The sequence below is a fragment of the Pteropus vampyrus genome, unplaced genomic scaffold (genome assembly GCF_000151845.1).
Source record: "Pteropus vampyrus isolate Shadow unplaced genomic scaffold, Pvam_2.0 Scaffold339, whole genome shotgun sequence".
Taxonomy (NCBI): Eukaryota; Metazoa; Chordata; class Mammalia; order Chiroptera; family Pteropodidae; genus Pteropus; species Pteropus vampyrus.
In genome coordinates this window covers 493,614-518,977 of record NW_011889120.1, presented here as the reverse complement: position 1 = coordinate 518,977, position 25,364 = coordinate 493,614, and the positions used below count along the sequence as shown (strand labels likewise).

At 37.5% G+C, this 25,364-nt stretch overlaps 1 protein-coding gene across 1 annotated transcript in view; it reads right to left on the bottom strand.

The window, feature by feature from the left end:
- Positions 1-25,364, bottom strand: part of PHEX (phosphate regulating endopeptidase homolog X-linked) — a 178,351-nt gene that overhangs the window by 144,556 nt on the left and 8,431 nt on the right. The window contains exon 3 of the mRNA XM_023522333.1: positions 21,389-21,550. Within this exon, the coding sequence (XP_023378101.1) occupies positions 21,389-21,550 (162 nt within the window). The remainder of the gene's footprint in view (positions 1-21,388; positions 21,551-25,364) is intronic.

The window sequence follows — 25,364 nt, the reverse complement described above, 5'->3', positions numbered from 1 at the left end:
ATACTCCATAGGTTGCAAATATGAAGACCCTGAAGACCAAAACAAGCCACAGGAAAAAAATAACTCAAAATATTAAATATGCAGTTGAGTGCACACCAAGGCATTCTGTATCACAAGAAAGAAAAAAGATGACATGTGTATGCAAAATAGGGTAATCCCAAAATGCTAACCATGCACAAATACCAATAACTTGTACTTGCCCAAACTCTGGTTTCTGTACTAGAATTTGTCTTTTAAAACAAATTCAGCAAAACTGATCATACCCTCTCCCTTCTCCTTTCCTTCTCTTCATACCCAAGTAAGCAGGAGAGCATTGATATGCAGACAGCGATGCGACAGTTGGTAGCATCCATTTTGTGTATCTCTGTATTTGAATTAGTGTTAAGAGGAATAAAACCTAGCCTAGAGAGTCATTAATGAGCATAAAACAAAGCCTGGCTATCAAAAGAGGCAATTATTCAGGTTATTAAATGTCCCTAAAGCACAGAGAAGGGCTCATGAGTCACCCAACAAGGGCATTCCCATCATAATCTGTTGTTTCTTGGAAGATTTCTCCATCCGCCTTCTTCCCCCACATTCAGGCATTCCTAACCATGTTAAAACAGAAAGAAAACTCCAGTTCATAAAAACCTATAGTGCAACAAACCTGACTTTAAAATTGATTTCAAAGTGCTTCTGATCATCAAATTTGAATGTTACATATATTATGTATTTTTTCTTCTCATTATGCCCAAATACAATTTTTTAAAGGCAACATAATAGACACGTCAAGGGGTGAGGTTTGAAATCACACAGACATGGGTTCCAGTTGAAGGTTGCTGATACTTTCTGGCTAGAACTTGAGCTCAAGTTTTTAATCTAAGCCTCAGTTTCTTCATCTGTACATTTAGATAATAATAGTGTTTACTTCCCAGAGTTGTGGTGAGGATCAAACATTTTGATGCACAGAAAGTCTCTATCTCAATGACCAGACACATAAGTGACCAATCAATGGTGCCTTAAACAGGATTACAGGTTGAGTCAGCCATACAACAAATTATAAAGTAATCAAACTTGTTTCTAGTGCTTCCTCCATAAATGTTTTTCTCCTCACTTCTCAGGATGTTGGTAGCCAAAGGCCTTAGCTAACAGTGTATAGGCCTATTTTACAAAATGGACCTGCCCTAGCCACTACACAAAGACCCATGCTCTCAACACTTCCTCTGCTTCCATAGCAGAGGCAGTGTTCCATGAGCAGGGATATTTTGCAGTCAGCAGCCACATCTGAGAATAGTTTCCTCGCATTGCTCATCCTAGACAAGGCATTTTCCTTTTTTATGTAAACTTTTTCAATGAAATTATTACATACAGAAAAGTACACTGATCTTAATTTGAAGGATCTTCACAAAGTAAACACAATCACGTAACCAACATTATGACCAGAATTCCAGAAGCCCCTTATGCTCCCTTCCAGTCACTACCTCCAATCAAGACAATCAACATCCTCTTCTGTGAAGTGCTCACTCAAGTCTATTTCCCATATTTCTATTGGATAATCTATCTTTTATTGATTTATGGAAGTTCTTTATATATTCTACACATAAGTCCTTTGTCGAATATTTGTTATCACAAAATCTTCTCCCATTCCATAGACTTTATTTTCTTAATAGTATCATGTGATGAACCAAAATTCTTTATTTTAATGTATCCCAATTTGCTTATTTTTCCCAAACTGTGGTTGGCATATTTTGTGTCCTATTTAAGAAATCTTTGTCTGCCCTGAGGTCATGAAGATATTCTCTTATGTTTTTCCCCTAGAATCCTTATTGTTTCACATTTAGATCTGCAGTCCCTGTAGAATTTGTTTTTGCTCACGGTGTGGACAGCCATGCCTTTGTAACAAAAAACCTAGTCTCATGGTTGACGAATCATGTGAGAATTTTAATAACGAAGATATTTTTGGTCACTAGGCCTCAAATATTATTATAAAAAATACTTTTGATATAATATTTGGCATAAACAATGGCTATTCTCCACTAGATTGAGTACCCTTTGGGGCAGACATCTTTGATCTCCTAGGGCCTAGTGCTTGGCATGGTTCACGCTCAGTTTGCTGAGCTGAATTCCTGACAAAAGAAAATCTGAGAGTTTTTCATCCAACTGAAAAGGAACTGTAAGAAGTTAGACTGACTTATTATTTCTTTTTATAATCAGCAATGTCCAGATTATGCTAACAATAATAATCTCCTTTTCTCACATTCCAGTCCCTACATCATACAGTAAAATTCAAGACTTCATCTGCTTTCATAAACACTGGTTTTTAAGATACCCAAGTTTCACTTTGCGACTGGTCTCACTTCTATTTCTCTGCTAGGCTGAGGAGGGGTCGTAGTTTGCATTTGACTTCCTTAAACTCAGAAGCCAGAAAGGACTATCAATTCTACTCACTCAATTCACTTCTGCCCAGACAGGGCCTTTATTAGCTCTGGAATAGAAAGAGGAAATTCCCAAGGAAGAATGAGACTCCTGAGGACTTGGCAGTCCCCTGGTAAGTCAAGAGCTCACAACCGTCATGTGCAGGTCAGGCCAGTCATGTGAAGTTCCTGCAATATTTAGGACCTTCCCAACTAACACTATTTTCAAAAACTCCACATGCACAACATTTGAGGCCTGTGAGCAAACACCTACCAAGAACCTCAATGTTGAGCTGACACCATTTGAGCGAGATGGCTCAAGAGCACAGGAATTCTTTCAAAACACGCCCCTCTGTTTTCTTTCTTCCAGCCTTCACTCCTTCTCTGTGCCAGTTCTAAAGGGCATCCTCTCATGACTTGCTAAGAGACAATGAATGGTGGAGCTGTTTGCCTGATTTGCTTAACGGAAACAGTAATCACAATCTAAAATCTTCACGTCAAATATCATCAAGGTGAATTCTCAATTTCATGTACATCATGCCAACATTTCTCCCTTAGAAATCAGGGGGAGTATCCTCTTAATTCTAATGAGAGAAAGAACACAAAAAATAATGACTCTGGAAAACCAAATCTACATTTTAATGAAAGGTGTGCCTTTCCACATCTACATAATGAACAGAATGTTCTCTAGACATATATATTTTTTAAAACCTATCATGTCATGGCCTGGTCTCTCCTCTGGTGATACTTAAAAACCACCTTCAGATGGCCCATGGTTGAATGTTGCCTCTAATCTTACTATTTTTAGTCCTTGTTGATTTTCCAGGCTACAGACTTCAATTTGGTTTCCATGCTCCTCAGTTTATTTACCGTACTGAGAAATTTCATTTTTCTAACTCATACTGCATCGGTATTAAACTCATATGCAGTTAAACCTGGAGACTCTAAATCAGCTTGCAAAGCCCATTGTTATTCTCATTAAAAAAAATAAAATTCAAGTTAACTAAGTCATGGTCTGTGGATCCCATAACCCTCATGTTTTCACATGAATTGTGTGACACTCGACTCTGCAGTTCCTCAGCCCCATAGCCAGTCAAGCATGAGATTAACTGAGTCTGTTTGACATACTGAAAAGACAATAAGAGTTGATATTTCTCATTCTTCTGGAAAACTCCCACCTAAGTATAGGGAGAGAAACTGTCAGAATTCTTTTCTCTGTTCATTTTTTATGATCATCTTATAAATGATAATTGTTGGTTGGCAACAGCTTAAGAAAAAGGGGCAGAGATTATTTTAGGGGAATCAAAAACCTCTAACTCATATCAATCTAAATCATGGGTTACCAAATAACATAAAAATACCCCCCTTTTAACACAAAAGACCTCTTTGTCCATATGAAATCAATTTTATAAACCTGCTAGACACTACAGAAGCCTAATAGAAGCTAATTTTTTTTTATTATGTTCACTTATGAGAGAATTTATAAGGATTATACTTATCAGGGTTACACTTCAAAATAATTTAAATTAAATTTTAACATTACTCTTTGATAGCACAGTATTACAATGAATCTGCCAATATGATGTTGTAACTCAAAAATAGCTCTCCTATTGAGATAAACTCTATCTTAGCAGGTAATTCAATGTAAGGCCTGTGCTAAACTTAAAGTCATTAAAATCCACCTTCAGTTTTTTTCCTATAGTAAAAACCCTAATTATATTTTTTCCTGCCTCCTATTTCTACCGTCTTACCATTATAAGGAAAAGGCCATGTATAGCTATATATCCCCTGCAGTGGTCCTTCCTGAGCAGTCCTGAGACATTCAAGGACCCATGGGTGACAGCACTCATTTATTTATTAAGTACCTGCTCTGAGTCAAGTGTATTGTACATGACCTCAATTAATCCCCCACCAACCCTAAGAGGCATGTGTCATTAACCCCATGGTACAGGTGAAAACCCCATAAGAACTTATCCGAGGAAACTCAGCTGGTAAATGTTAGAGCTTGGATTTGGACCCAGGTCCCTGATTCCTGTTCATTCCACTAGCAGGTACCCAGTAAAATTCCACAAGTTGTTTTCCTGTGCAAGAACTAGACCCCCAAGTGGCAAACCAGAGGCAGCAATGCTCTCAGGGATTTTCTTCACAGATCTCTCAATCCTAACTGGAAGAAAGGCCTTCCCTAGTTACATTGAAACCTGTTTTTTTGCAGTGGTAGAGTGAGTCTGTGCCTAGCCATCTACTCCCTTTGCCCTGTCACCCTATTTGTGACAAGCGCGCACGTTACTGAGGCACCTAGCTGGAGGTGGGAGGCCTGGTGAGGTCAGCCAGAACAGAGGTAGCTGGTCCCCAAGGCTAGATTTCACATTATGCCCAAGTCTAAACCAATGGTTTCTAAACTTGAGCTTGCAGCATCAGTATCATCATAAGGGCTTGTTAAAACATAGAGTTTTGGGTGTTTCCGCCAGACTGTCTAATTCAGTAGATCTAGGTGGGGCCCAGAAATCTGCATTACAAACGAATTCCCAGGTAATGCTGATACTGCAGGTCCAGGAGAGACACTTTGAGGACCACTACTTTAAACCAACAGCACTCACCAGCCCTCTTTTTTTTCCTACTTTATTGAAGTATAGTTGACAATTATCACCAGTCCTTCATCATGCTTGTGATCCTAGAATACATCACCAGCCCTGATTACCTCCTCTTGCATTCACCTCCCCACCCAAGGCCAAATAAAGAAAGAGCTTGTGTCCTTTCTTTGCTGGCTTCCTCACTGTGCAGCTCCATTTCAGTTCAATGTCAACATTCTTCAAGGAGATCACTACTTTTGTTTTATTCTGGAAACACTCTCCTTGCATTAGCCTATTTAGGTCTAAGTTAGTTCCTCAGTTCTGCAAAACCCAACTTTAAAAAATTCCTTTTTTTAAAATTAATGTATTGGGGTAGCACTGGTTAATACTGTATAAGTTTCAGGTGTGCAATTCTATGACACATCTTCTGTATATCACACTGTGTGCTTACTCCCCGAAGTCTAGTCTCCTTCTGTCATCATATACTTGACCCCCTTTACCCTCTTCATTTTCTCTCTACCTCCTACCCCTCTAGTAACCACCATACTGTTGTCTGTGTCAATGAGTTTATAGCTGGTTGGTTTGGTTCATTTTTTGCTTTCAAAAACAATGAAATATTGACATTTGTGACAACATGGATGGATGTTGAGAGTATCATGCTAAGTGAAGTAAGTCAGACAGAAAAGGTCAAGAACCATATGATTTCAGTCATATGTGGGATATAAAAATGTTCCTTCCTTAAAGATAAAATTCAATAGGGTTTTAAGATGAAGGTCGATTCACTGGTTCAAGAGAAAAAAAAATCAGCTCTATGCCAGGAAGACTCTCAAAGTGAAAAAACAAAAACAAAAAAAAACAAACAACAACAACAACGCAGGGCAGCTATTTTCAACTCCAGCTTATACCACACCCTATGGGGAGGAAGAGTGGGATAAATACTGTATCCCTGAAACCTTAAAAAAATCTGAGCTCCAGACTTTACAATTCCTCCCCTCAACTATGACAGCGGCATCAAAACACTATAAACATAGGTTTAAGAAGCCACTTCCCAACTAACCCCTGTTTTCACTCCCACCTTCCATGAGGAGGTGAGAGCAGCAGAAGTTCTATTCTTGGCTATTCAAACCTCAGTGTGTGGTCGAAGGAGGCTGTCCCTCTATAATTGGGTTTCTGACAAGTGAAGGATTAGGAGCTGGGCTCTCTTTCCTTCTCTATCCAGTATCCCCTCCTCCAAAAGAGGGGAAGCAATAGAACCTTTGACAAAAGTGGAGAACCCAAAGGGGCAAAAAGGCCAGTGAGTCAAGAGCTAACTTCCAAGCCCACTGGTTACTGCAGCTTCCCTAGTGGCTTCTGCGAAGTGACTGGGGGTAACTGGCAAAGCGCCTTTCTAAGTTCAAAGAAACCAGGGGCTACAGAGAAGAGACAATGACCTTTGATGTTGAATTGACGATAAAAGAGAGAAAACCCCAATACTGCTTGGGGTTTTCTGTAATAAGGAAGACAGACTCTACCTTTATCTGGATTCCAAGCCAGAAAACAGAACAGCATGATGGGGCCTTCTGAACTGGTCTCCATACATCAAGTCTCTCCTCCGAGCCATTCCCCACATGCAGCCAATGTGCTCTGGCAAGACGCATCACTCATCAAGCCCCTCGACATGACACTTACAAATGGCTTCCCACTGCCCAAGGACAGAGGCTAAAATCTTTACATGACCTACAAGGCCTGTGTGCTCTGGCCCCTCCTTTCTCTTCAGTTTTGTCTTTCATCCCTTTTCCCTTCCAACTCCGAGCTCCAATCACACTGAGCTTCTTGGGTTCCCTCAAAGGCACCAGCTGGACAGAGCCTCTGTTCATGTAGCTCTTTCTGCCTGAGTTAAAACAGGAGACATTTGAAATGTTAGACCCATAATCTGTGGGGTACAAATTATATGGCTGGATTGGTTTGGGCAAGTCACATAATTTCCTTGACCTTCGCTTCCTCGGATGTAGGGCAAAGACAGAAATAAACAACGATGGCCGACATCACAGAATTAGAGTGAGGAACCACAGAGAAAACAAATGATTCGCCAAAGGGATAAAATTAGTAACAAAAACATTTGGGCCTTGGAGAAGTGAATTTGTGAATTCAGAATAGACAGCAGGTAGTAGAAGCAGTTCGATTTAGAACTTAATCTAAATGGCCACTTGTAGGAAGTCTCTGGTTAGTAACACAGGCAAACATGTGAGTACACTAATAAGCACATTGTGTGCGTGTCTATGTGTTTCTCTCTCCTATAAATAAAAGCTCCCACATATATCTTAACTGTTGATGAAAATAAAATTCCCTTCTCATTTTATACATTAAAAGGTCCGTGCACATTTTAAAAAGTATCTCTCACTGTGCCAATATCAACACCAATGAGGCTTTCCAAACAAACATATCCTGTGTATGACAAGTTATTATCCAACCAGCATACAATTAATTTTTCTGTTACGGGTAATGCCTTCTTACATAGAATGTTCTCTTGACACTTTAAAGCAAATAGTCCTTCATTACTAATTCATTAAGCATTCACATAGATGCTATTAATCACAATGAACTAATGTGGTATTAATGGGTAGGTTATTAATCTGCAATTACATGCAGATTTCCTAATAAATTCAAGTCGCCCAAGTTTTTTGAGGAGGAAGGCAAGGGAAAACAAAATGAAAAAATTTCTCAGAAAACAAATTAAGGGGAAGCAATATCGCTGTACCATAAGACAAGACTTACAATATTCTTATTTTTTTATCCTAAGAAATCTTTGTATTTGCCCTATACGATAATGTTTACAATACACAATATCAAATTGTATTTACAATACAAAATGATAATATGAATGGAGGAAAAACTAAACCACATGCACCCTGACGAGGCACTGAATCTCTTCAGTGACATACCGCATCCTGAGATGTAGTGAAGCCTGGCTACTCAGTGTGTGGTCCCCAGGACAGTAAGTAGTGCAAGCATCACCTGAGAACGTGCCAGATATGCAGGCTCTCAGGTCCCTTCTCAGACCTACTGAATCAGAATCTGCATTTTAACCAGATCCCCAGGTACTTCACGTGCACATTAAAGGTTCGTATATTAAAGAACATTAAAGAACAGTATAAGAGTACAGCTTTGTAGCTGAAAACTGGAGTGGAAGAAGGAAGTGAGGGTGTTGCTCTTCATACACTACTGCCTAAAGCCTAGGTATGCTGAGGGAACATCACACAAATTTTACTGAAATTGTTTAAAGCACATAAACAAGGTGCATGTGACAAGCGGTTGGGGAGCCTGGATTATCAGAAATACAATTACATACCATATTTCATCAATTCTAAGAAGCACATTTTTGTTCCCATCTTAACATCTCTGAAATTGGAATCCAGCTTAAAACTGTCAGCCAGGCAGTCACGAGGTAGTTTCCATCGCCTGCCCATGCGTGAATTTGATTTAGCACTTCAAATGAGTTTGTTGCATGGCTAGTAAATTGTCACTTAAAATGTCTTCGAAAGATTTCACTATAATTTGGCAATGAAATGAAAATTTACTGCATATCCAAAAAGGTAGTCTTGGAGGAAAACCCCTGAAACAATTGGGGAGCACTTTTTAAAGAAATGCTGAATCATTGCTGTTGTTGATGGAAAGAGGACAATATTTTATGAGAAAACAAAAGCACTGATGATTTGAAATCAAAAAGACTATGAAGAAGTTTTAGGAATACCTTAACCAATCTCTTTTGCTTGTACTTTCCTTTTTAATGAATGCAAAAGTAATATATAATAGAATTATGTATAAGTCTAAAAGAATGCTTTCATTTAAAATAAAAATCCCAAGTGATAAGCAAGCATTTTGTATAATAGCTTAGTCTTTCTTAGCATACATGAAATCTTATAGTTGACAGTATTTTTGACTCGATGAAATATGGTATTAATTTAGTTAAGGCTATGGAAGAGGGGCAGCAGTGTTTATGTGTTCTCTGGCTTAATTTTAAGTCAAATAAATATAACCAACAAAACTGCATATAACTATAGTGTTACCACTACAGAAGACCCAGTATATTTCATTCTGGGAAATAAAGCTGTGTTTGGATTTAAATAAAAGAAAGCAATACAAAAATTATTCCAAATGGCTCCAAAAGCATTTTAAGGACAATGGAACCTCCGGGTGAGATGAGATGTTTGAATTCTTGAATACCGGGTTTCACATCCAGGTCTCAGGGGCAGAAACACAAGTTTGGCCAAGTGGGAAGGCAGTGTGAGGCCTCTGGGGAGGGCAGCTTCGTGGGCGTCCTGCCACATCGTGGGCTGTGCAGCCTTCAGACCTCAGCTGGAGCCACAATTGCCTCCTGTCCTCACCCAGCACTTCCCACACTTTCCCCACTAGACATGTTTAATTCTGGCAACAACCTGCAGCTTTCAAACCCCAGCTTCCTCTTCTTCACAGTGCAAAGATTCCAGACTGATATCAACACCTTTGACCTCAATTAAAATAATAGAATTTTATGTCTTAATTTACTTGTACTGGTGCGTTTCCAGACCCGTGTGTAGATCGAAGGAGAGGGGATCTTTTCTTTTTTTACGTTATTCTGGGACTTGGCCAAAACGTTGGCAAATGTAAATTGAGAGAAATTAATAAATTAGCTAGGGCATTGCCTGGCATTCCTTAACGTCAACTAGAAAAGCATATTGCCAAAGTGGTTATTTTGAATGATTCTCATTTCAGAAAACTCACAGAACTTTCTCCAATCAACAGTGGCTACAGTTCTCTTGGTTAGTTTGGGCATCACCCTTGAACAGGTTCTCAAATGTGGCTACATATTAGAATTGGCTGGGGGAGGTGGTTGTTAAAAATCCAGAAGCCCAGACCAATTACGTCATAACCTCTGAGGATGGGACCCAGGCATCTGTATTTTTTAAGCTCCCCAGTGATTCTAATATGCATCCAGGGTTAAAAAGCACTACTCTAGAACTGCCCTGTCCAATACCAAAGCCAGTAGTCACATGGGGCTATCGAGTGCCTGAAATGTGGTTGGTCCACGTAAGAGATGTGTTGCAAGTCTAAGATGCATACTGGATTTCAAAGACTTAGTAGGAAAAAAAGAATGTAAAATGTCTTGTGAATAAGTTTTTTTATATTGAGTATGTGAGATGATAATATTTTGAATATGTTGGGTTAGATAAAATATATAATTTCACCTGTTTTAACTTTTTTAATGTGGCTATTAGAAAATATGTAAAATTATGTGTGACTTTTATTTGTGACTCACATTATATTTCTATTGGAAAATACTGCTCCAGAAGGTGCCTTTATAGATCACTAGCTTTGTGAATAAGTGAGTGACTTAACCTCTTTAGACCTCAGCTTTCACAAATGTAAAATGGGAGAACACCTCCTTCCTAGTTTTCAGGGTTGTTACCAAGCACTAAGGGTCAAACCCCGTGAATTCTAATCCCAACTCCATTATCTATTAGCTGTGTGACCTTGTACTGCTCGGTACCTTTATTTTCTCATTTACAAAATGCAGATTTATCTTACAACTTATAAGCTTGTTAGGAGTTCAGTTTAGAAAGTTCAACAAATGGTATCTAAGGGTATTATTAAATAAGGTCACCTCCATGAAGTGCCAGGCCCGTTAGGCACTTCTCTTGTGAATTTTTTGTTCTCTTATGAATTTTTGGGGGAGGAATCTGCTAAAACCTGACTTCAAAGCAATGAGTAGGAAATCAGGAGAGTAATGGGGATTTTGCCACATTGTAAAGATGCTTGACCCATCCACACCTTCAAGTTGAAGTTGAAAAGTGCTCAGAATTGAGGGTGAGAGCGCAGCTGAAACCATCTCATCAAGGAGTTGGAAAAGCAAGGATAAATTTTTCAACTCAGTTTGGCCACGCATCTTTGTGTGCAACTAACTTTAATTTTTCTAAGTGCCCGAGTTTTGCCATTGACCAAGCAGGAGTATAGTAAAGGTAAGTGATTGACTCATTTCTCTAAGACACAGATTTCAAGGCCCAGGAAATCTGAGTCATTTGTTTCTCCTATGAAATCTGGATGACCCTTGGAAGTTCCTGCAAAAATCCCATATTCTCAACTCCACTATTCTTCTGGCTTCTGGCAACCAACAGCAAGAACACATGGGGACTTGGAAGAGCTTCAGCAATAGTTACCACCAAAGGTCACGTGGGTTTGCCTCTGAACTGTTACCACTAGGGCAACCTAGGATTTTTCTTCCCTTTCCAAACAATCTTCCTCCTCTTTTAGGAAGAAGCTTTTCAAAAATATGTAACCCTTGTAGACTTAGCCAGGTGATTACTTTGTAAGGTATATAAATGTCTAATTGTTATGTTATATACTTGAAACTAATATGTCAACTGTAATTGAAAAATCAATTTGAAAACAATACGTATGCAACCCTTCTGAACACCTGCAAAGTAAAACACACTTATACACACTAACCATGCAAAATGAGGCTGAGAAGTGTCAATGTAGGTGTATATGTCTTTCTTAGGATTATGTACTATCCTGTGTCATTAGTCATGTCAAAGAACTTATATTTAGTTAAAAGAACCTAAATTTAATTGACCATCTTCTAAAATAAAAATGTTTCTTCCTACAACATTCAAGCTAACTAGCAGGAAACCTTTCATAACATGTTGCAGTATTTACAATACAAAAACGCCTGCTCCTCATCTGCTTTTCCATTCCTTCTTTTCAGTCAACATTCCCATGCATAGCATTTCCAGGCTGTCACTCTACTTCTTAGAAACCTGCTATAAGTCAAAAATCTCACAAATGGATGTTGACATCCTTCATCCGCCCATCTCACTCCCATGATCTCTCACCAGCAGCCCTGCTCATTCCTTCCTTCCAATGAAGTCAAGTTATAGTGATTTGGTCTTCTCCTTGGAACTTCACTCACAACACCTCCAGATTTATAATCCCCCTCTTGCCCCTACTCTTTCAAGTTCAATCAAGGGTCCTTGTCTTTAAGATCAGGTGATGAATGAGCTATTTCATATACCGCACAACATGTACTTATGAATAAAAACTCTACTTAGTATATTACTATTTTCAATCATTTGCTCTGTTTGTAAATATTTTTAATTACACCACAGCAAAAGCTGTATCATCTCTACTTGGGCATTGACCTTTAACTGTTTTCATAATAGGCATGTGACAACCCTCAGTAATTTCATCTAAAAATATATTTAGTCTGTGGGATAAGTAATCCCATAAAACCTGCACTTAATCAGTTCAAGGCTTGGCATGGCACAGATATCCAAACACAAATCTCTGGTTCCTTCAAATATCCTAATAAATACAATTAACTGTCGGTAACGTGCCCATTATACAGGGATCCTAGAGAGTGGACTGTTCAAAGATTTCGGTATGAGTGGACCTATGGGACCATGTGATAGCCAACTCCACTTGAAACACCTGAATTAAGATGCATCGAAAGGCTGAAATTAAATAAAACTATACCTTCTTCAGACCTGCCCCAGCAATCCTTGCACAAGCAAGAGTTCTTAATCTTTTTTGTGCCATACATCCTCTGGGCAGGCTCTTAAAGCCTACAGACCATTCCCAGAATAATGTTTATAAGTGCATAAGATAAGAGACATGGGTTTACAAAGGAAACCAGTTATCCAGAAACACAGTTATCAAAACAGTTGTTTTACTGTTTGACTTCAGAATACTTGTGCTATTTCATTAACCATTAAATAAGATCTAGCACTTGGTCTAGCCACAACTGATTTTGAACTAATGATGTATACAAATAATATTTTAAGATATCTGTAGTAAGATAGAAAAATAACAACTTGCATTAGTACCGAGGTCACAGCTAATAATGTCAGTTTGTTGCCTATTTTCATAATTAAGGAAAATGCTAAAGTTCCATCAGAGGTTAGTGAAAATAAAGGTATATTTTTTTCCCATGCAAGTTCCCTCTTGAGGGGCTGTGGGCCTGGGTAAGGATCCCCTAGACATGAAAGAAAGAAAAGAGAAAAAAGTGACATTGGTGTCATTTTTTTAATGGCATTTAGAGAGGATCTACAGCACCTAGAGGATCTAAGATGATACTTTTTCTTATATTTTCCCAATTTTCCTCTCCTCTCTTTTCTTGTAGGAGTGATTTAAAACTCATTCCCCAATGAATGTATCGTCTGACCAATTAGATTACCAAGACCTTGCAGGGTTTGAGGTCATAACCACGCTCTGGCAATAAAAGTTAGGAATACACACAAATATCCTAACCTATTGCTTTCACCCCAGGCTTGCCATTTTTTAGGATCCGCTACCTTATTCGCAGACATGATAAGACTTTAAAAAAAACTAGATCATAATATTTTACTTTAATAATGCTGTTAAAGTTTTCTTATCAATTGAAGTCATAATTTTTATTTGGCTAGGAAGCTAACATTTCTTAAGCATCTACTATGTGCCAAGTGCTTTTAAAATGTTAAGTTAATCTTCATGAAATTAACAATAATAAAGACACCATTTACTTAAGCCTGTGCAGAAGACTTTCAACACATCTCACTGGATTCATCCAACAGTATCACCAGATAAGAAACTGAGGTTCCAAAAAGAACAAACTAATCGAACAGACTCACAAATATAGAGGACAATCTGGTGACAGCCAGAGGGGAGAGGGGTTAGGGGTTGGGGGGTTGGGAGAAAGGGGTGAAGGGTTAAAGAAGTACAAATTAGTAGTTGATAGATGGTCACAGGATGGGGAGCACGGCACAGGGAATGTGCTCAGCAGTAAGGTATTGGCTAGGTGGAAAACCATAAGAGAGAACGAGTAATCAGGGGGATCATTTCATAAACTATATAAATGTCTAACCAATGTACTGTACACTTGAAACTAATAATAAAATTTAAAAAATTGAGGTTCAGAGGGAAGTGGTTTGCCTGCTGTCACATAGCCAATAAGTGGCGGAGTCCTGATTATTTTTCAGAGCCCAAACCTGACCACCATCCTGTGAGTTCTGATTTTCCTTGTAGCTTCCACAAGATCACACCACACAAGAATCTTAGAGTCCCAGGGAAGGAAGGGCTCTGGCCTGTCACACTGTCCATTCCCCTGTCCTGCCTTCCTGAGGACTGCAATACAAATGGAGAACAACTAACACTTACCCTTCCCCTCCTGTCAGGGGCGAACTCTAGTTGCCGCTCAGGGCTTTTCTGAGATAGGCTACAGAAAGCCAGGCACAGGAGGGAGAGAAATAAGAGCCGGCCAACAACCCCACCACCGTACCCAGCCACTCTCAGAGAGCACGATCTTTCTCTCCTTTCTTCAACAAGTATTTACTGAACACAAACTATGTGCCAGGCACTATACTACGTGATGGGTCACAGTGAAGCCCCAAATGGACAAGATTCTGGCTCTCAGGGAACTTACTATCAGGGGATGAGACCGCACACAGGGGAGAACGAGTAAGCAAGTACAGAAACAAGATAATTTCAGGTGGTTATAACTGCCACAAAGGACATTAATAGGGTAATAGGATACAGAGGGACTGGAGATGGGAGTAGCAGACTATTTTTAATAAAGGTGTTCTCTGACCCTTCTCTATCACTGAAATAAATCTGAATTCATTCCCAGATAGCTCACCTTTCTAATGGCCTGTTCAAGGCTCTGGAGCACAACCGCCTCACTGAAATATTATCTGAGCCACATATCTGATTTTTAATTTTCTTGTAGCTGCATTTAAATAAGTTTTTTAAAGTGAGGTTATATTTAATAATATATTTTATTTAACCCAATATCTTAAAATACTATCATTTTGATATGTAATTGGTGAAATAAAATGAGACATTTATATATTTTTAAACAAAGTCTTTGAAATCTGATGTGTATTTTACACTTTCAGGATAGCACAATTCCAGCCATGCTCAAAGCTACATGTGGCTACTGGCTTCCATACTGAACTATGTAGCAACAGAGTCTTAATTACAATACCTATTAAAACATTTTGTGATGTGCAGATTTTTAATTTCCACATAGGTAATCTTGGGGTCCCCATTAATCTCTGAGCTTCTGTATCCTCCTAATGTCTAACCATTTGCCAGATGTGAATGAGGCGGTGTAAATTCTGGTTGCTATTGGCAACATTCTTATGACCAAACAGACTTAGAAAGAAGCATGAGACAGTAGATGTCAGAGTTAAAAGAAATGTGAGCTTTACTGATGCAGTTCAGCTGCTGGATCAACCCTTACCTGAAGTCCACATTAGTACTAGACATTTTGGTTATGTGAGCCAGCAAATTTTGTATATTATTAAAGCTATTTTGAGTTGGGGTTTTTGTTACTTGATACAGAAGGCAATTGGTGGCAGGAAAAAAGTAAATACTCATTAAGTAACCTTCAGTTCACAGTTACAATGCCGTGCAGCATTTCTATTTGAAGGGAATGTGTTTCCGCCAGATTAAAGGGCATACAACTCAGAATGAACGTAATGAATAGATCTGGTTCTTATCAAGCATACTCAGCTTATTTATAATATTAACCACTATGACAGAAGAGCTACATTAAAGCCACAGAGGAAAAGATCAGATCTTAAAATCAAACACTTGGATCAGGTTAAGAGTCACAAAGTAAGACAAGGAGATGCACTGGGGGTGGAAAAAAAGCACACAAGAAGAAAACATAAAATACTGACTGAAAACTACTGGAACACAAGCTTTTATACATGGTGGCCATTCTCACAGCCTCTGTACTTCCTTCAGCTATTTAGAAAGAGAACGTATCTTTAGAGCCACATGAACATTTTTCACAGCCTTCAAGAAGAAATTCATTTCTATACTTGAAGTGAATGTCTCTTAGCAGGAAATTGCTAAACTTTTTAAATTTGACAACGTCTTTCCCCTTCCTCACACTCCATGCACCCCGACCCCTACCCCAGCTCAAATGATGTACTAAAATTAGAAAAACATGTAAACAACAAAAAAACTTTTCAAGCAAAATTATTTCATTTCACATTCTGAAAGTCCTCGATACAGGCCCAAATCTTCACGTAGCACTCCTCTATGCATACGGGACTGATGGATGCATAATCTGTGTGGCCACATGAAAGAAAAAGAGTCAGCATTGTCAGAAAAACAAGAATCTGCTCTGAGTGGGTGCACTCCGTTTATATAGCAAATTCACTCAGACTTACAGGACCAAAAAGCCCACCACGATGGCTGGATGCTCCCTACCACTTCCCCACTGCATAACCGTTTTGAATTTTTTCCAGTCTGACATCATTTGCTTTAAAGAACTTAAAGATATCAAGGCTCAGTTTGGTTCATTATTATACTATGCTCATGGTATGAGGAAAATGACGTGACACGATTCACTATATCTTCAATAATCCGATCTTCCTAATTATCAAAATAAATAACTTTAAGGGAGCTGAAGTTTTCAGCTTTCTCTTATCTGTAAAAGTTGACTTGGCTAGGATTACTTATAGGAAAAACAATATTATGGGAGGGTTACTTAATTACGAGAACCATTTGAATCTCAGCCACCAGGTATTTACAAGTAAATAACTGATCTATGAATCACAATCATCTTTCTCTGCTCATTAATGCATAGACCCTACTTCGTTTTATTGTTTTGCTGGTGCTGTCTGTGCTTGAACATAATAATATACTCCATTTCTTTACAAAATATTGGCAAAAATTGCTATTCTCTAATAGAGATGAGCTGGCCCTACCTTGAGTCATCTGTCTTCTGTTTGACACAACTGTTCTATCTCACTCATTGCCTCATGTTTCATAAGTGCTCATTTGCAAAATTTTCATCTGCTCGTTCACAAGCAATGCATGCTGTGTCATCTCCATGGTCACATGAAGACAAATTTGGGAGGTTTTGTAGGAAGGAAATTTTAGACATTCAAACACATGACTACATTCTTCCTTTTTAAAAAATCCTGCTTCTTGAAGAGAACAAGAAATAATTTTATTTTCCAAGTAGAAATCTGAGTCTTATATTGCCATTTAAAGAAAAAATTCATAAAGCCGGGTTGCTAACTTCAATAGAGGGCAATTTTTCATCAGCCGGGTCTGTCAAATCCATTTTATTTTACAAATTGGACAGCCCTATCTGTGTGTTCTCTATCAGCTATAAGAAAATAGTATTCTTTTGATTGGTAGTATTGGGTTTTATTTTTGAATGTTCTCTTTGTATCAAGGGTAAGGAAAAATATCTAGACAGTATTCAATATTTTTGAAACCACATGATATTTACAAAGAATAAGAACAGAATAAAACTTAAGGGTTTGATAGACATTACTTCACGAGCCTTAGAACTATCTTTGAAATAAAATGAAAGTGCAAAGGACAAATATTTATTGAGGGCCTGCTATATGAAAGAAACTGGACTGGGTAATTTATATAGGTCATCTCCTTTAGTCCTCACAAGCCTTATGAATTGGGTATTCTTATTTTCATTTGAAAGATAAAAAGAAAAAAAAAAACAAAAAAAAAAAAACCTTGAGCTAGCTGAGATAAGTAACTGGCCAGAAGTGACACAGAGGCAAAATGAAAGGGAACCAGGATTTGAATCTAGCTCTGTGGCTTCAAAACTCATGCTCTGAGTGGCTTATAATGAGGAATATATCTGTAAACAACCTAAATGGTAACATAGGAATTGATTAAATAAATTGTAGTGTATCCATACAAAGCAGCCATGGCAAATGATGCTATAGATTCCTTTTTATTGACATGAAAAGATGTTAACATGCCAAGTGTAAAGAGGTTATAAAAACAGAACATATTATATGATCTCTGAAATATACATACAATTTTAAATGTATTTAAAATGTATATTAATTTGCAGTTAAAAAGTTATAGCTGGGTGGTAGGATTTGAAGTATGTTTCTTCTTGTTATTCATTTATAGTTGGTATAGAAATGACCTTTATTACCTGGATGGGTAGACAGAATGAGAAATGTGTAGATACATAGATATAGACTATATTAAGAAACATAGAATTTAAAGATCTAGTATTTGAAAAAGATTGTTGGCACATCTGATATTTGAAAAGCTCTATTTCTACCCTTTAAGAACAATCATCTGCAACATACTTGCAGAGTTTAGAAAAATATGTCTATAAACCTATCTGTATATGAATATCTATATATTGATAGATACCATATTTTCTCACTATCTATATATATAAATGTATAGATATAGAGAATGAGATAATATCGATAGAGAGAATAATAAAGGAAATGCAGCAAAATGGTAACAATTAGGGAATCTGGGTAAAGGGTAAACTGGAGTTCCTTGTGCTATTCTTTCAACTTTTCTGTAAGTGTGACTTAGTTCAAAATTAAAAAGTTTAAAAAAACTAAGATATTTTATATTTCAAACATATACATCTGGTACAAGATAATACTAATTTAGAAAGAGACCCTACTTCCCTCTCCTTACTGGCACTTGAAATCAGAGCCTCATGATCAATTTTTGAATTCACTCTTTACAGTGCTTGTCACAGAATAATTTGGGATTTATTTGGTTGTGTCTTTCCCAGAGCATAAAAATATATGAGAAGCCTTCCATTGTTTCACAAAGCCAGCACAATCTTGATAACAGAATCTGACAAACGTAGCACACAAAAATCCATGGACCAACATGAATCACAAATATAGACACAAATGTATAAAACAAATAGCTTACTCAAGTCTAGCAATGTCTTAAAATAATAAACCATTCATAGGTAGGGTTCATTTCAAGATTATAAGGTTAGTTCAGCATGAGAAAATCTAGACAAGTTAAAAGAGATAGATACTCCATCTGAGTCTCTTCATAAATAACAGATTTTTCTTGAGAAACTCCTTTTTGCTATCTAGGAATAACAGAACACAATAAAAACTATCTATTACAAACAAAAGAAAAATATATTTGGGAAGAAATATTGGAGACATTACCACCCAAGCTAGGAATAAGAAAAATATACCCATTATCACTGCTATTATTCAACACCACCCTGGAGGCTCTAGCCAATATAGCAAAGGAAATTATAATTATTTCTTAATTTTATGGTTACCTATCTAAAAAAATCCCAAAAAGCCACCAAAAAGCTATTAGTTAATAACAGTTCTAATCAGATCCAATATAGATATATCAAAGCTCATTTACACCAGGCATCAGGAATTGGCGAACTTTTTCCATAAGCGTCAGTAAATATTTTAGGCTTTGTGTGCCATATGGTCTCTGTAGCAACTATTCAACTCTGCCATATAAAAGCAGTAATTGATAACACATAAATGAATGAATGGGTCTGCCATCCAATAAAACTTTATTTACAAAAACAGGCAGTAGGCTGGATCTGGCCAACAGGCGTAGTTTGCTGACTGCTACAGTATATCACCAAAAAGAAAAAAAAAAAGCTGATAGAGAAAAGTTACCATTTAAAACAGCAAGAAAATATATAGAGACCTAGAAATAACTTTCTAAAGGGCAACTCAGCTATATGCATCAAAAATTAAACTATGAATACTTTATGAACTCAATTCCATTTCCAGGAATTTATCCTAAGGATACATTTAGGTTAAGTACATAAAGATGTGTACACATGGATATTTATTATAGTGTTATTTATAATAAGAAAAAAATATCTACTGATATAATCCATATCTTTGAAAAATACAACATTTTTTAAAGCAGGTGACAGCAGTATGCATATAGGCTAATTTTTTAAGTATATGGGTATGCATATGAAAGTATGCATATGTACTCACATATGGGGAAAAAAACTGGAAAAATATACACCCAATCGCTTTATCAGCAATTTTATGGGATGACTTTCTTATTACTTTTTACATGTTATTTTTGCTTGTTATTTTCTCGACTGAACTTGAAAATAACTTTTTTCATTTTTAAAAGAATCAAAAAACCCAGTGCTGCTCTGAACAATTATCACTTCTACGAATTTTAAAGAAACCCATATACAGTATCCTCCACAAACAAAGCACATTGATACTGATTTTAATTTTTATATTTAGTTTTCAATTTTTACATTTAATTTTTGTATCCCCAGAAAGTTCTTTCAATTACTGTAACTGTTTCATGCCTCAAAGATACAAATCTTTTGATTATAACTAATATAAAAAGAGTATCTCTCTGAACATTTTGTCTTTTTCTTATCCTTCAATGATATTTCTGTACCCATGATTGTGTGCATGCACGCATGTGAACACATCTCTCTGAATAGGGGGGGAAAAGCCAGAAAAGAGAAAAAAGAAAACAGTCAAGAGTGGTAGGTGAAGGGCCAATATGAGTTAATATTCTACAGGGAAATAAGTATTAGTAAATTCATTCCTTGAGGTCTTATTTATGGTTCTATAGTATGGGAATCCATACTATAGTTAGAGGAAAACTGACATTCTTGTAAATTTTCATTTATAATTTATAAAGTCTAAGTTTGGGCCTCTTAGTAGAAAATATAAGTCCATATGATTTTTATCTAGTTGTGAAATTTAAACACATTTTTCCTTACAATTGACAATAGGTATCTAATTTGCCAATAGTTTCAGTTGTTATAAGTATAAATTGATACATATTTAATTTTCATGTACTTAAAATCTTGAGGAAAAGGAGATGGAGAAAAAAGAAAATTGATGATTCTTGTAACTTCTCAGAAATTCTTTGTAAGTGTTACGAACACAAGTTATATGGCATAACGCATAGTTACAAAGAAGGGGGAAAACATTATTTTTACCCTCTCAAAACAATGACCTTATTTGGCCTTGAAATCTCCCAATTTCCCTTCTGAAGTAGCTTTCTCCAATAGCTCCACATAAAAATTAGATCCATTGCAAACAGAAGATCCTGCAGTAAAAGACATTTTCAACTTTTAAAGTGTGTGTGCATGCACACACATATGTGAGTATGTGTATGTGAGCTTGTCATTGCTAAAAGGCCATGGGAGAAAAGACAGTCTCCCCAGAGCCAACTTAGAAGTTAACAGGAACAATATGACAAACACAAGGTCATCCAGAGTTCTCAAAACTGATGTCAAAAAACGATGAGGTGTTATGTATATTTTGTAAGCCATGAAAATCCAGGACACAACGAGCAAGTGATAAAGCTTGCTCTAAACACAACAGACAAATAAGTATTTTAATATAACATAGTTTTTATTAACTATTCCTTTGCTCCCAATCTCAATCAGATACTAGTTATCCTTCAGCAGCAGAATTTACTATTATCAAATATGAACATAATGATCTACACTAGGCTTGTGTTGAAATCCGGGAAATTGGAATTCCACAACTTTGCTTTCAATCTTCCATTTTTAAAAATCTTGAATATGAATTCGGTATAGCTAAAAAGTAAGCAGGCATGCTTCAAATCCAAAACTATGTTTTTCTTGTCAAATATTGCTCTCTTAAAAGTTATCACCAAATCCCAGTAGAAACTTACCCTTCAACTTCAGGTCGACATTATGTCTCAGCCAAGGATAAACCCCATAGCTTGGCATATCTTCAGGAATTGGATTACTGTTTATCCAGCCATCACAAGAGAACCGGAAGAAATTATCACAAGGGTCCACAGACAGATTTACTTTACTCAAGATGGCAGCAGCTATTTAAAAAGAAAATCATAGGATTAATGACAAGCACTGAACATTGTGTACTTGCCTCTTCCAAATTAAACAATGATTTCATATCAACCAGTTTCCAAGCTTTGGCTTTTACGTTTTCCCTCTAATGATTCCCTGAATCAACTGCACTAAATTACTACATTCAGAATAAATGGGTAAATGTTTGGTAGTATCATTATTATTGGGTTTTGCAGGATCACCCCTAACATCTGTGGAGGATGGGACAAGCATACAACTGGAGTATATGGTAAATTGTTTGCAAAGATGCGTGCCACATTCTTTCTATCCCTCTTATCCTTCTACAAGGTAACTCTGCCACTCTTCACATCAAGCAGTAGGATCTATTTCCCCTGCCCTGAACCTGGGCTGGGCTTGTGACTTGCTTTAACAGAATGTGGCAGAGTAACTTTTCATGAGTTTAAAAGCTAGACCTTAAGAGGCCTCACACCTTCCACGTTAACTCCCTTCGAGTGGAGCCCTGCAATTGCCCTTTGAAGAGCCTCCTGGAGGAGGTGAGGCCACACAGAGAAGAACCAAGCTAGCAGCAACTGCCAGACCTGTGACTGAGGCCATTGTGAACCTTCCAAGCCAGACAACCCTCCAGACAACAGGTGAATGCAGCTGTTATCAATGGGCCCAGGCAGTATTAGCAGAGGAACCCTCATCAAATCATGGAATCACGAGAAATACTAAATCACTCTTGTTTCAGACCTCTAAAGTTTGGGGTGGTTTATTCCACAGCAAAGGCTAACTGAAGTAGAGGCCCACATATCATATCTAAACATTTAAAAGATACATCTACAATATACCTTCATAAAGACATGGAAGGCCAAGTATGAATTCTCGAGCCTTTTGACATTCAGTGCAGCTCTCAGAGGAATGAACTCCTGGAAGAGACCCACACAGTCCCTGAAAGGAGGCCTGGGGCCATCTAGCAGAGAATTCTGGGTTGTAGAAGGCTGCTGACTTGGCCCCACTGATTTCCTGACTAGGGAAGAGGCATGGCTGAAGAGGGGCAAAGTGGGGTGTCCTAAATGAGGGGCTCAAGGCAGGGGCAGATCTAGGGACAGAACTGAACTGAGTATTTGTTATGAGAGTTAACAGAAAGACACAATACACTGATGTACCATTTTTTCCTCCTTCATAAGCCCACACACAATTACACATGAAAGACAATCAATAGGTAGGAAGTTTGTGCATACTTAAATATGTATCCGTGAGCTTAAAAAAAAAATCTTTCGTTACAAAATGATAAGTTTCCAAAATTCCCAATATTGAACTCTCTCTTCCAACTGTCATACAATTGCTGGCTACCACTCTAAAACAGAGATATGCACCAACTTATTTTTTTAAGGCAGCCAATATTTTAATGACATGGGAAAGATGATGTCCTCTGTAATTTCCATACTTTAATTAATGCCAGAATACATTTCTGTTTGAAGTAATGAAAACCTAATGAGTTTTCAGCTAAATGTGAATAAATTGCTCCCCATAAGTATAATTTGCATAAATGTAGATACACATATTACAGTTCGGTTACATGTGTGGTTCCTCCTGATTTAAAAGTAAAGCTAGATATTTCTCTAGACTTTCTATGAAAATTTCAAGTAGCTTTTTGTCCTCAACAAAGTATATCATAAACTTCAAAATCTCTACCATTTGAAATCCTCTCCAAAAAAAAAAAAAAAGAATCAAAGCAAAAAAATTAGCTTAGAAGTTTGACAAATTTGAAATTGGCTTAATATTTTCATCTTTGAAAATTCGGTTGTCTCCAATTAAATTTTTACTTACTGCTACTATTTTATCATTATTATTTAATATGCAAATATGCTAGGGTACACAAAATCTTCATTTCAGTTTCTATTTATAGTTATACTGGCTGTGCAACAACACAATGAATCTGCTATGTGACACTTCAGAGACACTGATCATACAAGTTTCAGTCCCACACAATATTTACAGTCACACAGAGGAATCTTCACACACATTTTTATTCACATAAGCACATTGTTTTCTGGCTGCCTTCCCAAACCTCCCCCTGCTCCCAACCCCCAAATGTATCCCTCTCTATCTCTTCAGTATTCCTGCAGGTACCTGAAAAAACTGCAAGATCAGCTCTGACCTTAGCCCTGATATGAAGTGGAGGAATACATCACTCACACTGAATTTGGAACTGAGCCTGCTGAATGGGAAAACTCCAGCTTCAGCCTCCCAATTTATCATTCACAATTCACAGCAGGGCACAGGGCTGCACTTTCTGCAGGGGAACTGTGACTTCGAATTGGTCAGGGACTATTGTTATCAAGACACCAAAGCTCTTTTCCCCCTACTCAGCAACATGGAGAAAACCCAGAGATTTAATTTAGAAAAAAAATATGATGAAGGAAACCTGTGAATGGCCAGCCTATGTAGTCTCTGAAGTCATTGCATATAAGGTAAATTATTATTTGGTCTTTGGCTAATGTTTATGTAGTAGAAGTATAAATACAGCCCCATATACCAGCTTGAGTTTGTAAGTTTAATCAAGGCTTGAGAAAGAGAGGGAGGGTGGTGGTAATAAGAATGATAATAAAAAATATTGAGTATTTCCTCTGTGCCAGGAACTATGCTAAGCCATTTTCAGGCAGCATAGCACCATCAGAGACTCTGGAGCCAGACCACCTGGGTTTGAATGCCAATACTACCATGCAGTAGCTATGTAACCTCAGGCAGGTTACTTAACCTCTGTCTTAGTTTGCCCTTCTGTAAAATGGGGATCACAAAAGCACCCATAGGATGTTCGTGAGAAGAAAATAAATATATGTAAAGTGCATAGAACGGTGTCAGAACAATGTGGTTGCCAGGTAATACACAAGATGCCTAGTGAAATTTGAATTTCAGATAAATGACTACTTTCATAGTCTAAGTATGTAGCAAATATTGCATGAGACATACCAAAAAAAAAAAGAGTTGTTGTAGATCTGCAATTCAAATTTAACGGAGCATCCTACATGTACACGTGTAGCTAAATCTGGCACCAATACATATAAATTTTTGATATTACAATTCCACAATCACTTATTTGAAATTCTTGAGGCCAGATGTTTCAGAGTTCACAGACTTTCAGATTTTAGAAAAGTAATACAGTGTATATACCACAGATTATATAATACCTCCAGCAATGTCTGGAGTGGCACTCCTGAAGCAAGCACATTATTAACTCTATAGAGAATGCGTACATATTCTCATAAATGGGAAAAACAAAGTTTAAAACCACCTCACATTAGTTAAGATCCAGTTTTGTCACCACAGGAATCGAAGTTGGGTCCAGTCTTGCCAACTGAGTTACAGTGCTTTCTGGGTTTTGGGTTAAGGATTTGGCATTGTAGATCTGAATTACTACTATTACCACCGTCGATATTTTCTTCTAGTCTCACAACAAGCATGATACATAAAAGCTATTATTCCTACTTTATGGATGGTGAAAATGAAGCTTAGGATTATATATTCAGCTCAGGATCATGCGGCTTGTAAGTGGCCAGATCATGCTTCAAACCCAAGTCAGCCTGTCTGCCCTTATCCACCATCATGACCACATCTTTTCCTTCTTTCTGGGTTTCTCTGTATTCATTCTCCACTCATTTTGAAAAAGGGATTACGATAGGAGAAAACAGGAGGAAAGGAGAGTTATGCAGAGGACACACCTCAAAACGGTCCAGAACGCGATCAAACACTTCCGTCTTCTGAATTTCGAGCACAGGAGCGCACGCACGCGGCGCCCACGCACGCACGCACGCGGCGCCCACGCACGCACGC